This window comes from Phoenix dactylifera, chromosome 11 (assembly GCF_051530095.1).
Source record: "Phoenix dactylifera cultivar Ajwa chromosome 11, Ajwa_hap1_PhDact_Kaust_v1.1, whole genome shotgun sequence".
Classification (NCBI taxonomy): domain Eukaryota; kingdom Viridiplantae; phylum Streptophyta; class Magnoliopsida; order Arecales; family Arecaceae; genus Phoenix; species Phoenix dactylifera.
The window spans coordinates 25,582,063-25,594,634 of record NC_143200.1 but is presented as its reverse complement, the minus strand read 5'-3'; the positions used below and the strand labels follow the sequence as shown (position 1 = coordinate 25,594,634).

General features: G+C 38.1%; 1 protein-coding gene across 33 annotated transcripts in view; it reads left to right on the top strand.

Moving 5' to 3' along the window:
• The first annotated feature begins 2,911 nt into the window (after window positions 1–2,911).
• Window positions 2,912–12,572, top strand: part of NOF1 (U3 small nucleolar RNA-associated protein) — a 34,806-nt gene continuing 25,145 nt past the window's right edge. For 7 of the 33 annotated variants that reach the window (XM_089926189.1, XM_089926188.1, XM_089926196.1 and 4 more), the window contains exons 1-9: window positions 2,921–3,467; window positions 4,064–4,216; window positions 4,645–4,777; window positions 7,216–7,310; window positions 8,250–8,439; window positions 8,765–8,909; window positions 9,400–9,523; window positions 10,797–10,897; window positions 11,023–11,154. In XM_089926189.1, coding sequence (XP_089782315.1) covers window positions 3,437–3,467; window positions 4,064–4,216; window positions 4,645–4,777; window positions 7,216–7,310; window positions 8,250–8,439; window positions 8,765–8,909; window positions 9,400–9,523; window positions 10,797–10,897; window positions 11,023–11,154 — 1,104 coding nt within the window. In that variant the 5' untranslated portion in view covers window positions 2,921–3,436. Of the gene's footprint in view, window positions 3,468–4,063; window positions 4,217–4,641; window positions 4,778–7,215; window positions 7,318–7,652; window positions 7,883–8,249; window positions 8,440–8,738; window positions 8,910–9,399; window positions 9,524–10,796; window positions 10,898–11,022; window positions 11,155–12,572 lie in introns of those variants that run through there. The other 26 variants (XM_089926192.1, XM_039128012.3, XM_088707461.2 and 23 more) reach the window with 16 other exon arrangements.

The following is a 12,572-nucleotide window of genomic DNA, read 5'->3' as shown; positions in this document are numbered from 1 at the left end:
GTCAACCTTGATCCCATCGAAGATTCCGCAGATCCTTAGAATCCATGTTCAAACAAATTTGGAAAGATATCTTCCGAATCCTCCGCCCGCAGGATTGATCTCCGTGATTCGCACCGCCTCTAGCTAATGATCAGCTGATCACAGCTCGGGTCTGAGATTTCAGGTAACAGCTAATGGCCAGCTGATCACAGTTCGACTCGAAATTTCAGGTAACGGTCGAAACCCCTCACCTTATAAAAAAGAAGTAGGAAAAGTCCTTTGGTAAGCCATAAGAGGTTATGAAAGGCACTCAAAAACTTTTCCTAATTTCTGAATCAACATTAATTTAGCCATCAGAAGGGCCTTCATGCAGGTCGGCTCTCTTTCTTCATCCCGGCCGGCGGCTTCTCAGATTTCTCCGACGTGGTCACCCATGGACCAAATTTCAACCACAACATATGTATAGAATTTTCTAAAATTATCTACTAGAGTAACTGCTATTCTTAAGGTGGTGCACTCTTGCTCCCATCCTCTGAACACCATGAGAATGCGATATGAGAGATTTTATTGAGGGACGATGGGAAAATGTCTTGAGTTGTCCGTTGAATGCATATAAAAGTATCACTGGACCCACCATGTACCACTATAGTGGCCGGTCATTTCCCATTCGTGGTACAAACTCTTGCAGTAACACCCATCCCTCGTGTACAATCCGGTGGGAGAAATATCTCGTGTGCGTGTAACCTGCCCTAATGCATCCATTTGTCATGAAATGACTTGTTCCACCCATCGGACCCATGATTTCATTAGTTAGGTCCCGCTGTGGGGTCCTTTCAGGTGAGACAAGTTATTTTTTAGCATATTATTCCCGTTGTCCCAGACAGAGCTAGACTTACCTAGATTAGAAACACCAACAAGCTATCAAAACACTATTACTGGTGCCACCAAGATGATAGCACAATTGAAACTGAGCTTTGCTTCCATCGGCGCGGTTCAGATTTGAATGTACGGGCATCGATTAAATGTTGGGAACCGGATGTCCCCTGCCTGGACACGCTCGGTGGGAATGCTATCTAGTCCAGCTGGCACTGAGGTGGCACCGGAGTGACGTACTCACACGTGGGATGATCTATGAGTTGGAGAGGGTACAAGCAAAAATTTCTATTCGCATCGAATATTTCTTGATAAAGAAGAGGCCAGTGGGGGCTGCTACGCGGTGATGCAGGTCTTCCTGTTGCCAACTCAAAATGCAGGACGTACTTTCACAACCGACTCGAACCTTTAAAGCTTACCTGGACTGCAATGTACAGGATGCAGCATAGGAAGGTAATTGCTCCGCGCTGTTGATGGATGCTGTACGCTGCTATGGCTGATCACTGCATACTTTTCTTTTTCTTGCCTTCTATGCCAAAATATCCATGTTGAAACTACGAAGAAGAGGCACCAAACTGCCAAGAAACCTCACTCTAGATCAATTGTTGGTACTACTTTAGTGGTGATTTAGAAGAGAAAAACTAGGAAACCAGGAGTCTAGGATGCCGCCAGGGAAGTTGCCATATGATATATTGCTGCTCCCTTCTCACCCTTCCCTCTGATTTCATTTCTCATTATCTCATGTCAAGGACATATTTTTTTGATTCATAAGTCTGATTTTTAGATTGTAAATTGATACAATGATTAAGGCCCGTTTGGAAAAGCTTCTGAAGAATCAAAAAACACTTTCTGATTCTCTAAAAATACTCTCAAAAGCTCTATTTCTAAAAGCTCTACTGCTAACAGCTTCCCAAACAGAGCCTAATTTGGCATTCTATCCATGCTTTGTTTCAGTCTATTAGAATTTTTAAACATAACAGTTGTATAATCAATAGAAAATGCTCAACCTTCAGAACCCTTTTCATTTATTTTTTAAATCTTGTTGGAATAAAAAATATTTTATTGCACGTGTCATAATATGCTTCCAAATAGATATCCATGTCTTATGGTGAAATTAGGATTTTTTTAATCCAAAATTTAACTCTTTTAGTTTAGAACTCTATATGCGTAACTCGAATCTGATCGAGATTCGATTTTTTTGAATTGGTTTGTACATGGATCCAACCCAATCAAACCCGAATGATTTGTTGGGTCAAAAATTCTGACCGTAAATTCGAGCTAACTCGATTTGATTTTTTTTGTGTTAGATCTAGGTCCAATATTAAGATTTAAATAAAAAATTGAGTCGGGGTCACTCATCCAATTTGACTCATTTACACCTCTGTCGAGGGCAGCTAGTGACTGATATTCATGGTCATCAATAGGAACTAATATAAGCATTTTCAATATGAAGCCGAAAAAAAAAAACTGTCCGAATGCGCACCTACTCTATTTTTTCTTCCAAACTGGGCCACTCATCGGTCCTCCTCCCGGCTAGCAACCCAAGCGGGTCGGATCAGCATCCTATCGGGTATAGCACTAGCAAATACTTGCAAAAGAATTACTCAACCACTACAAACCCTAACTCTTTTAAATAGCTCCGGCCTCCCCAAGAATCCCATCACCACTTCCGCCGCCACAAAGAAATTCACGAGCTTGAAGAGGAGTCGTTGGTGTTGGAGGAGACTCCCCCTTAGAAAGAGCTGCAATGGCTTTGAAATCTCGAGTTCTTAACCCTAACCCGTTGTTCTTGGGACGGGTTGGCCGGTCCAAGTTGGTAATAAACCGCCATCTTGGAGAACATTGATGGGCCTAAATAAGGCTGCAAATGGGTTGGGTTTAATCCGACCCGATCCGATTAGATTCAATCTGATTAGATTCGACCCAATCTATTTCGAGTCAGGTTTTAAAATTGGACTCTTTCCATCGGGTCTGAATTTACTGAATTTTGAGATCCAATCAGACCTGTTGTTTTTTGGGTTAATTTTGAATCGCCAACGACCCGATCCGAACCCGAATTATCCAGCCCGCCGGCCCACAGGCCGCAGCCGCAAGGATCCCAACCCTAACCCTGCTCCGCCCGCACCCTTCTCCTTCCACCGTCCCTTCGTTGCGCAGGAAACTCCCGGACCCTAACCCTAACCCTGCTCCGCCGTCGCCTTCCCTCCTCTTCCTCCTTCCGGTCCACTGCCACAGCGCCGGCTGCCCCCCATCCTCCGCTCCTCGTTGGCGTGGCGGCCGCCCTGACCGCGCCGGATCAGCAGCCGATCGCTCGAGGTCAGAGCCGGCCGCCGCCCTTTCCCTTCCTCTGTTTCTCCTTTCCTGCGACCGAAGTCTCTGCCCTCCGCCGCGTCGCCAGGGGCCACAGACGCCGGCCTGGTGTGCCGGCCCCGGGTAGCCACTCCTCCTCCTCCTTTCTCTCTTCCTTCTTCTCTCTCTCTGGTCCTCATCCCTCCATCCTCCCCGTCGACCAAGACGCTGGCCAGAAGAGGAGCGGTTTGCCCCTTTCGAAAACCTTGCGCTCCCAAACCTCCTTAAAACTCTAATGATGGGAAAATCACTCGCCGAGAAGAAAGGTAGCCCTCATCCTCACTCTCCTTCACTCTGTTTGTAGCCACGTGAAAGACTTTGGGGTTGCTTTGCTTCGCATCCTACTTTTGTCGAACGGTTTCTTGAATCTTGATTAATTCGGAGCAAAAGAGCGTGGACAATTTCCCTGCTTTTCTGTCAAATATTCTTTGTCTTATCCTTTCCTTGGAATAGCAAAATCTTGGCAAAGCAGTTCCTCAGAGTTCCGTGTTTTTTCCCTTTCAAATCTTCTTTGATTTATTCTTTTCTTGGTGTCGCTAAGATTAGGCGTGGTAATTTCGCTATTTCTTAAATGTTGCATCAGTTCTTAAAAAAGTAATTTAGGTTTTGACGAATAGTATTTGCGAGTTTCTGTTAGTTTTTTCTTTTCTTGAACTAATGTCGTTATTAATTTATAAATCAGGCTTACTATTTTTTTGGTTTTTTTGATTCAAGAAAAATTACAAAGATAGTAGATCAAAGAAATTTCGTTCTGCTAGCTTATTACGGAGCTTTTAAGCTACAGTATGATTGTGTTACTTGGATTTCTGGAATGGCATGGACGGCGAAGATTTTAGACTGATATACACAAACCTTGTTGCAGGGCTGAAGAAGTTGAAAACACGAGAAACGATCAAAACTGTGAAGCAGCCAATAAAGAGGCCTTTTAATGACAAGCCTGAAATGACCAAAGCTGCGAAGAAGCCTAGAAAGAAGTCTGATGATAAAGTAGCGAATGATTCATTGCTGACTTCAGGTGTGGATATACTTGTTTATTTATTTGTTTATCTCTGGATGTTTGCCTCATATGTTTTGCTTGCTCAAGTTTGTTGAATACTCGTTAATGTCAAAGTTACCTGAGTATATAATACTCTAAAAAGAAACTATATTCTTTAGAATCAGTAACCAAATTATGGCCAATTAGATCAAGTTGACAAAGTTATAGATGGTTTCAAGACGCTTCATACACTGAATAACTTATATTTGGACCATAAAATAGCACCATTAACATGTTGCCACATCTATCTTGAATGTCTTGATATTATGTGCAAGTATATGGACCAGAAACATTTTATCACACCTCGATATTTGGGGAAGAAATAACAGAAGCTTGACATGCGCATTACCTTATATCACTTTTAGTATTGTACTTCGCAATTTAACCTATGTCAAAATTCAATACAGGATATTCTCTCAAAGAACTTTCAAATAGTGTCAATCAAGAGGAAGATATTTTTAGGGAACCTTCGGTGTTCGGCAATTTATTAAAGGCACTGGGATCTGGTAGTGAGAAACTTGCCACCTTGTACAAAAAGAGGTAAGTCGTTGTTTGTTGGCTATGAGCTTTTTTTTTGTTGCTTCTGTTTTTAGCAACTGTTTAATTTCCCATGCACTTCAACAAATTCGAGGCACCCTGTCTACTTGAAAGACCTATATATATTTTAATACCTTGCAGGCATTCTGGCAGTTTGCTGTATATTAACTTGCCACTTCATTATGGACTGCATGCTATACATTTTAGATGTAGCATCAGTGATTCATTTTTTTGATACAACCTCCATTCATTTGAATGAATTCATATTGTATAATGAGCTCTCAACATTTAAATCAATCAACAAGGAAACACTCTATTTCTGCTAGTAACTAAAGGTTCCAAAATTACGTAAGTTAGTTTCAAGTTTTCCTTTGAAACTGAACCTTTCTAGTCCAAGCTTATCTATGAAAAATATTTTTGAGGGCAAGCTGGCACTTAAGAAGTAATTTTTCTACTGGAGTTTTAGTTGCTGCATATCATTCTTATATTGATTAATTGTAGATCAACCTTAGAACTTTGTCTTTTATTGCATCAACCATCAAGATGGAACACACACAAGCCCATTTGCAGCACAAAAAAATGCTAGGAAATTTTTCTGTTTCTTCTAATTTATATACTATAATGGATGCCTCTGCAATGGTGTATAATCTTGTCCTACATGTTTAAACCACAAGGTTTTTTTTGGCATAATTCACAGAAAGACACTAAATTAAAAGATTTGCTTTGCTTCTTTTAGTAAATGTCAGAATGGGCACACATTGCTAAAATAACAACTCTATCAAAAAAATATGAACACAAAATACCTCATTTCTCGAGGATTTGGTGCCACTCTGTCTCCTCTCATTAATTTTGTATTCTAGACAAGGTTCGTTGTCTTGGTACCGGATTCTATACCGGCGCCACACTAGCACAGTATCGGTACAGTACGGTACGGAGTTTTTTTGGCATACTGAATGTTGGTACGCCACTTGTACCGGGTATTGGTATCGAACTGGTATGGTACACTCTGTACCGTCCTGAAATAATTGGTATGGTATGCTCCGTATCGCCCTTTTCAGGCCAGTATGGCATACCATGATTTTTAGATGCTGTGATAATGTTTATTTTTTGGCATGTGGAAGGTTGGGAATGTGTATATATATATTTTTTTTATTTTACATTTTTACTATTACTAATGTATCTTTTTAATGGCAGTCTTGAAAATATTTTTTTTTGTTGTTTCTGTTCTCTTATTTTGTTTCATTTGTGTTATAATATGGAACGTGTAGGGGATTTGTTAGAACATTTTCTTTTCTTCTCTTAATTCCTTTTCTTCTGTATGTCAATAAGCGATTTGTATGTTTACTGGGATAATTTTATGAACACAAACTACAAATCTTATTTGTTAAACAGAGGCATCTATCTAAATTAGTTTGGAGCCTCTTTCATTGAGGGTCCACTTAAATCAATGGGATTGCAGTTGTGAGGAAATCTTGTAATGTATGAACCAAGGCTCTATCCTGGTACAAAAATAATAATGGAATTTAAGTTCCCTATTACGAACAGACAATCTTCGTCCCTGTTCATCCTATATTGCTGTAGAAAATTATGATGCCAATAACATTAAAAAATTGGCTTATGTCAGATATATAATTGGATACTTTCTGAATTTTTAGTCTCTCATCCAACAGCTTCGGCGGTATTTAATGAGTAAAATTAGAGCTGAATATTTGTGAATAGTTGAGTGATTAGAGTACTAGAAAGAACTTGGATTTTAAGATATGTTCAAAATAAGTGGAAACGTTGTAGATTATCATTATGTGTGAAATATTTGAAGTACTTGTTTTGCAACCTTCTTATATCACCTAAAATTCAACATGTAATTTTCTTCCTGTTGATTCAACTATGCTTAGCTTCAAGATGATTATTATTTGTTTTTGTAAAATAAATTTCTAAAAATCAATGTGTGGACAGACTTTCCCATGTAATAGTTGTCATAATCAAAGTTGTCTATTTCACTAAAGAGGACTTAATCGAGAAATAGAACTTCAACTAGAATATGAAATGGCATTCAATTCTTGCACTAAACTAATGTACTATTTCATTGTTAATAATCATGTATATTTCAGTTTAACTTAAAAAAATGAAGATAAGTTTAAATGAAGTGTTTAAACACATCTTAACATTAGTGATTGCTCTAGATGGTAAATGTTAAACAAAGCAATTTGACTATGCATTTTGGTCATGTAACTTAATAATGTGCTTGCTTGATCCTGTATAACAAAAACTTTATCAAGTCAACAACTTTTCTTTCTGATTTTTCTTCTCATTTTTTGGAATTTTTGCCTATGTATTGTAGCTTATTAAAGTTATCAAACATTTTCCATCTTCCATCAATGTGGAAAATATATGCTTGCATAAATTGTAGCTTATGAAGATTATCTAAACTTTGCTCCATGTAGACAACTAGAACAAGAGGGTAGAAGTGATAGCGAGGAAGACGAGATTGGCACATTTGAGTCCGCTAGTTTGTCTGAAGAGGAAGATGTTGGCACAGGTGGATGGTATATCTACGTGTTGTATTGCTTAGTCTTTTTTTCTTTTTTATTTCTTAAGCAGAATGGTTATATGTTTTCTCTATATCCGCACTTACAAATCTCTATTCACACACATATCTATGCATATAGAAAATGATAGTTAGGTGGAAGGTAGATGTCACTATAAAAAACAAGTTTTTTTCTATTTTTTGGCCTTTTGAATTGCTCTTCAACCATTCTTATTAATTGCTACCCTTGTATATGATGGTTGCATTGTTTGTATATATAATGGTTGCATTGTGCCAAACACATTAAGCACTGTCCTAGAATATGTTTCACTCACATGATATGAGTTCACACAAATTTAATGAAACAGAGGTTTTTGAGTGTTTAATGAACCCCATATTGAGTATGAAATTCAGTTTTTTAATCCTTTAGGCTTGCATGGGTTAGTGAGAAATTTATTTTTCTGTAGCATGGTGGGAATTTGTGCAGGAGATGCAATAAGTTTGGATGGAAGAAGTTAGAGAACTCATGTCGTCAATTTTCAATTGTTATAGGAAATGGGATTGCAAGAGAGTGCTAAAACATGGTATATAAATTGCCTCCAACAGTATAATTTAGGCATCCTTTGTCAACTTTCTGGTTCAGTGATTTTAATGGTGGACTAAGAAATTATTCTGTGCTCTGATTCTTACATTTAACTTGCGGGGCCTTGTAAATATCTAAACGAGAACAGGTTGGTTGTTTAAGTGAACTCACACCTACTTAATTGATGCTTTACTGGGATGACACTTTTTGAATTGGGGTTTTTGTGGAACTACTTTTGGATATTTTCCGCTCCTTCAGGGTTGGATATTGTTTGCTTTTATGTGAATGCACAAAAACCTTATTTGTTTATTCTTGCTTTTTTAGTTATCCAAAGCTCAAACTGAAACCTTTCTTCTTCTCATTTTGAGGTTCTGTTAGTGAATCTAGTTTGGGAGATGCTGAAGAAGATGATCTAGGAGAGCATGGGCCTGCTGATATGTTGGAGCAGACTGAGGAAGATGAAACTGGAGATGAAGATGGAAACTCTGATGCCGGTGATTCTCAGGACTTGGAGATCAGCGGCCAGACAATTTTAGATGAACCAGAGAGCACAAGGTTGTTGTGTCTTTCAGCCATTTTTATTAATAATATCTGAGGATGCTTGTGTGGCTTTAAGGAGTCATGCTCTGTTTTATACAGTAGGGATCCTTATATTCTTTATTGTCAATAAAAGATAAATTACATGGATATTAATGCCCTTTACTGTCAAATTGGTTTTTGAGCCCAAACAGCCAAATCTTGCAATATGATTTAGGATGTCATGTTCTTGCTTAATGTATCTCCATCTACTAATAAGGAAACTAATTTTGCATATGCTCTCTTTGTTTATTGCTTTATATGTAAACTTGATCTTAAAGGTAAAGCGACAATTGGCTCCATGCAGCTCTTTTCATCATCACTTGGGGCATATCCTAACAAATGAAGAGGTTGACGAATTGATGAAGAATAAATGGAAATTTAAATGGGAGTTGCCTGCAATTAGCACGCCGGTGTCTAGGTGGGCTGGAACAGGAGATCAAGTTTCAATGGTATTTTCTTAGTTTACCATATGGGTTTGCATCAATGAACATATAAATAATAATATTATATGAGGCATACATTGTTATCACATTTTGCTTCAGCAATTTAATATTTTCCTTTCTCTATCTGTGGCACCATGTTAGTCATATGTCATAAATATCAGGATTTTTGTTCATTAACTGATTGCCATTCTCACCTTGCTTGTTGGCATCTGGAATTCTTAAAAGTTGGTGTATGTAGTGTAGTTTTCATTCTCCCTTGTGATACAAAACTCAGTTGTTTCACCTTCTAGAGCAATATGATGACATATTTCATTTTGATAGATGTTGAATTAAGCATGACTTAAATTGAAATGATATAAAGCTTCATATACATTATCTGTTGGTGAGACTTTTTCAAGCTAACGTGGTATTCTTATCACTGCAGAAACTACTAAGATTAATATTAACTCGACACCTTGAGGATTTTAATCCATACTTTGTTTTTCTTACTTTGTAGGAAACTAACAGCGATCAAAATTATGGGCTTATGCAAAAGTTGTATAACCACTGGCTTGACATCTATAAAACTTCTGGCTTCAGTGACTTTGATACATCTAGACAGAGATTCTTTTTTTCACTATGTAAGTACTCTTTCCTTGATCTTTCATGTTATATGCACACATGGATTTTCTCTTTTTTTTTTTGTCTTTTTCAGTGATTGCATGAATGCTATGTTCTTTGGCCGGAGGATTTTTTAGGAGATTATTTGTGCTTCATAAATCCCAGTTTGTTCACTCAAATTACCTTGTGTCATTTGTTGTTCTATTGGACATTCTAAAAGCTTTTGCTGATTCCATGAAAAGTATACTAAGCCATAAATTAGTGTAAAGTTTATATGCTAAAGCAAATGGTTGAAAGAAAGAAAACAAACACGCATTCCCATCCATTATGGCAGGTAGTTTAGTAGGTTAAGAATCATACTTTTTGAAGAAAAAGAATATTTTAGAAAAATATTTTTTTAATGCTAAGGGTTGGTTCATGGAATGCTGTACCGGCCCGTACCGGTCCGGCCGTGGACCGGTACCGGAACGGATAAAAAACCGGTATTTCCCGGTTTTTTATCCGAACCGGCCGGTACCGGCCGGTTCGGAGCCCGTACCGGCCGGTACCGGCCTCGTACCGGTGCGAACCGGCCGGTTTTTTTTTTTTTTTTTTAGAACCACAGCGCCGCGCGCTGTGGTTTTTGAAACCACCCGGTACCGACCGGTACGGGACCGGTACCAGCCGGTACGTACCGGACCAGACCGGTACCGTACCGGTCCGGCCGGCCACCGGTACACCGACCGGTACCGGTACGGCGGACCTTGGTTGGTTGACTTTGGATATGGGCTAATGTGCATTTTTGGTGTGCATGGTGGTGTGTTTGTGTGTTGAGTTTTGAAGGATGAGGCAGCCTGTTGTCTTCTTTGCCCCTAATGGAACCCATACATGCACTTCATCCTCGCTGTACACTTGTACTGCTGTTTTTCCTAGTTTAATAATATAAATTACTTTTGCCTGTCTACAAGTACACTAAGATTAACTTGTGAAGGGATTAGTTTGTAATCTAGATTGGATAAGTGGAGATTGATGCCACTACTACCATGACTTTCATCTGCCACTATGCGTTTAACCAGATTAAGCAGTCAAACAATATTTTTAAGTGACCTAAAATTAAGTAGAATTCTTAAATTGAAAGTTAAATCTTATGTATCAACATATTTTTCAGTCAAAGCAATGAAATTTATTTTGGTTAAGTTTCACTGTTTCCCCTGTCTGTCTATGTTATATGCGTTTCATTGCATGAGAAGTTAACAGGGTTTTGCCTTGTGGGAAAGCATGAGAATTTTTCTTGCTTGTTTGTACTTATTGCAGGCAGTAGTTATCGAGATATATTGCATTGCAACAAGAAACCATTTTATCTCAAAGGCAACGAAGAGGATTCAAGTATCATGGATGCGTATATCATGCATGCCGTACGTGCAGATCTTTTGCCATTGTCTTGTTTCTGTAAAAAAATCTTGCATTGCTATCGCTAAGTGTTAAAATAATATAAGTTGTGAGTTGAAATGAGTCATGATTTATGTATATTCTTGTACAGCTAAATCATGTTTATAAGACAAGAGATCTTGTGATCAAGAGTGACGCAAAACTGGCCAAGCATCAAGAAGGTAATAAGGAAGAGGTTCTTCGGGGTGGCACCTTCCTAGATCAAGGTTTTACTCGCCCAAAGGTAATGATGAAAGCTCCTTATTAAATGTGGCAACAAAGTAAGGGTTAAAATCTCGGGGTTCAATAAATTTAAACAAATTAGAAAAATTCTTTTGAATTTCTGTGCTTCTATTTATTTAACTAAAAGTTTTGTAAATTCATTTCGATTTTATGAGTAAACTATTTTTAAAACTGCGCATATTTAGTTTTGCAGAACTTTGTTTTCATTATCTCTTGCATGTCATAAATTGATTAACTATGTTTAGTGTTGCCGTTCATCCATCTTTAGTTGTCATCCCTTTTTATCATACAACTATTTCCCATATGTTATGTGTGTCATCTTGGTATTCATTATCCTTTATTAAGTTGAATCAGAGAAAAATATTGTGACTACCTGTTTGTGAAGTCACAAAGTTGGTGTAAGTCATTAAGTTATCAAGAGCATATCTAGGCATCTGGAGGAAGCTCGTGAGGAAGTTCAAAACTGCTGATGGTGTAAAAGATCCAAGTGTGTGCGACAAAAAGCGGACACGTGGAAATGTTGACTACTTGAGATATGGTTATGATTAACCATGTAATATTGTTCCAGAATGTCAAACAACTTGCTAGAAATCATGGTACGAATTGGGACTTGGTCTATCTAGCTCAGTTTTGACCTGACTCTCGCCCAGGAACATTTAATTGTGATGTGGATTGACCAGCTTGGTCACACAAGCTATGCAAGAGGTAGTGGGGCAATGGTATCTGGAGTGATGATGGAGGAAAGGATCAACATGATCATTACAAGCTTATGGGGCAGTGCTGCATGAGTTTCCTCTTCCACTCCCTATGTACACTATTCTTCTCAAATTTTGCTGAAAAAGCTTGACACATGATTATGAGGAATCTGAGGCATAAACAGTGGACGGAGAAGGGATGTTGCAAGTATAAGGGTTGAAGCTTCAAAGTTAAATTGCAAGTATTCAGTTCCTTTTTTAGACGAGAGTTATTTTACAGACATCAATGATTATTAATGTGCTTATAAGAACTTATACTAACCCAGTTGACCTCATAATCAAAGTCTCCTGCTGTGTATAAGTCATATGGTTGTGTGAATCTGGCTGATGGCTAACCTAATTTGTCTGTCTTGACATTATGCAGATGCGAGATACATCAGACTTTCCCAACACATTAGTTTCCCAGTTAATTGACCATTTTGTTAGTTAGTTTAATAGAAAGATAATATAGTATTAATTTGATTGACATGTGTAGCTAAGTAGGAAGAGCTTGTTATGTCCTAAGACTATTAGTCTGTTATTATGAAACTGGCTCGTCTGTATTGAGTTTAGGAATGTTTAGTATCTTCATTTAGGGGCTTAAATTTCACATCATCATTTACTTTTTTGTATGCATTTTCCCTTATGTACTTCATCAACTTTCTGTAAAGGATAGTTGTCTTAT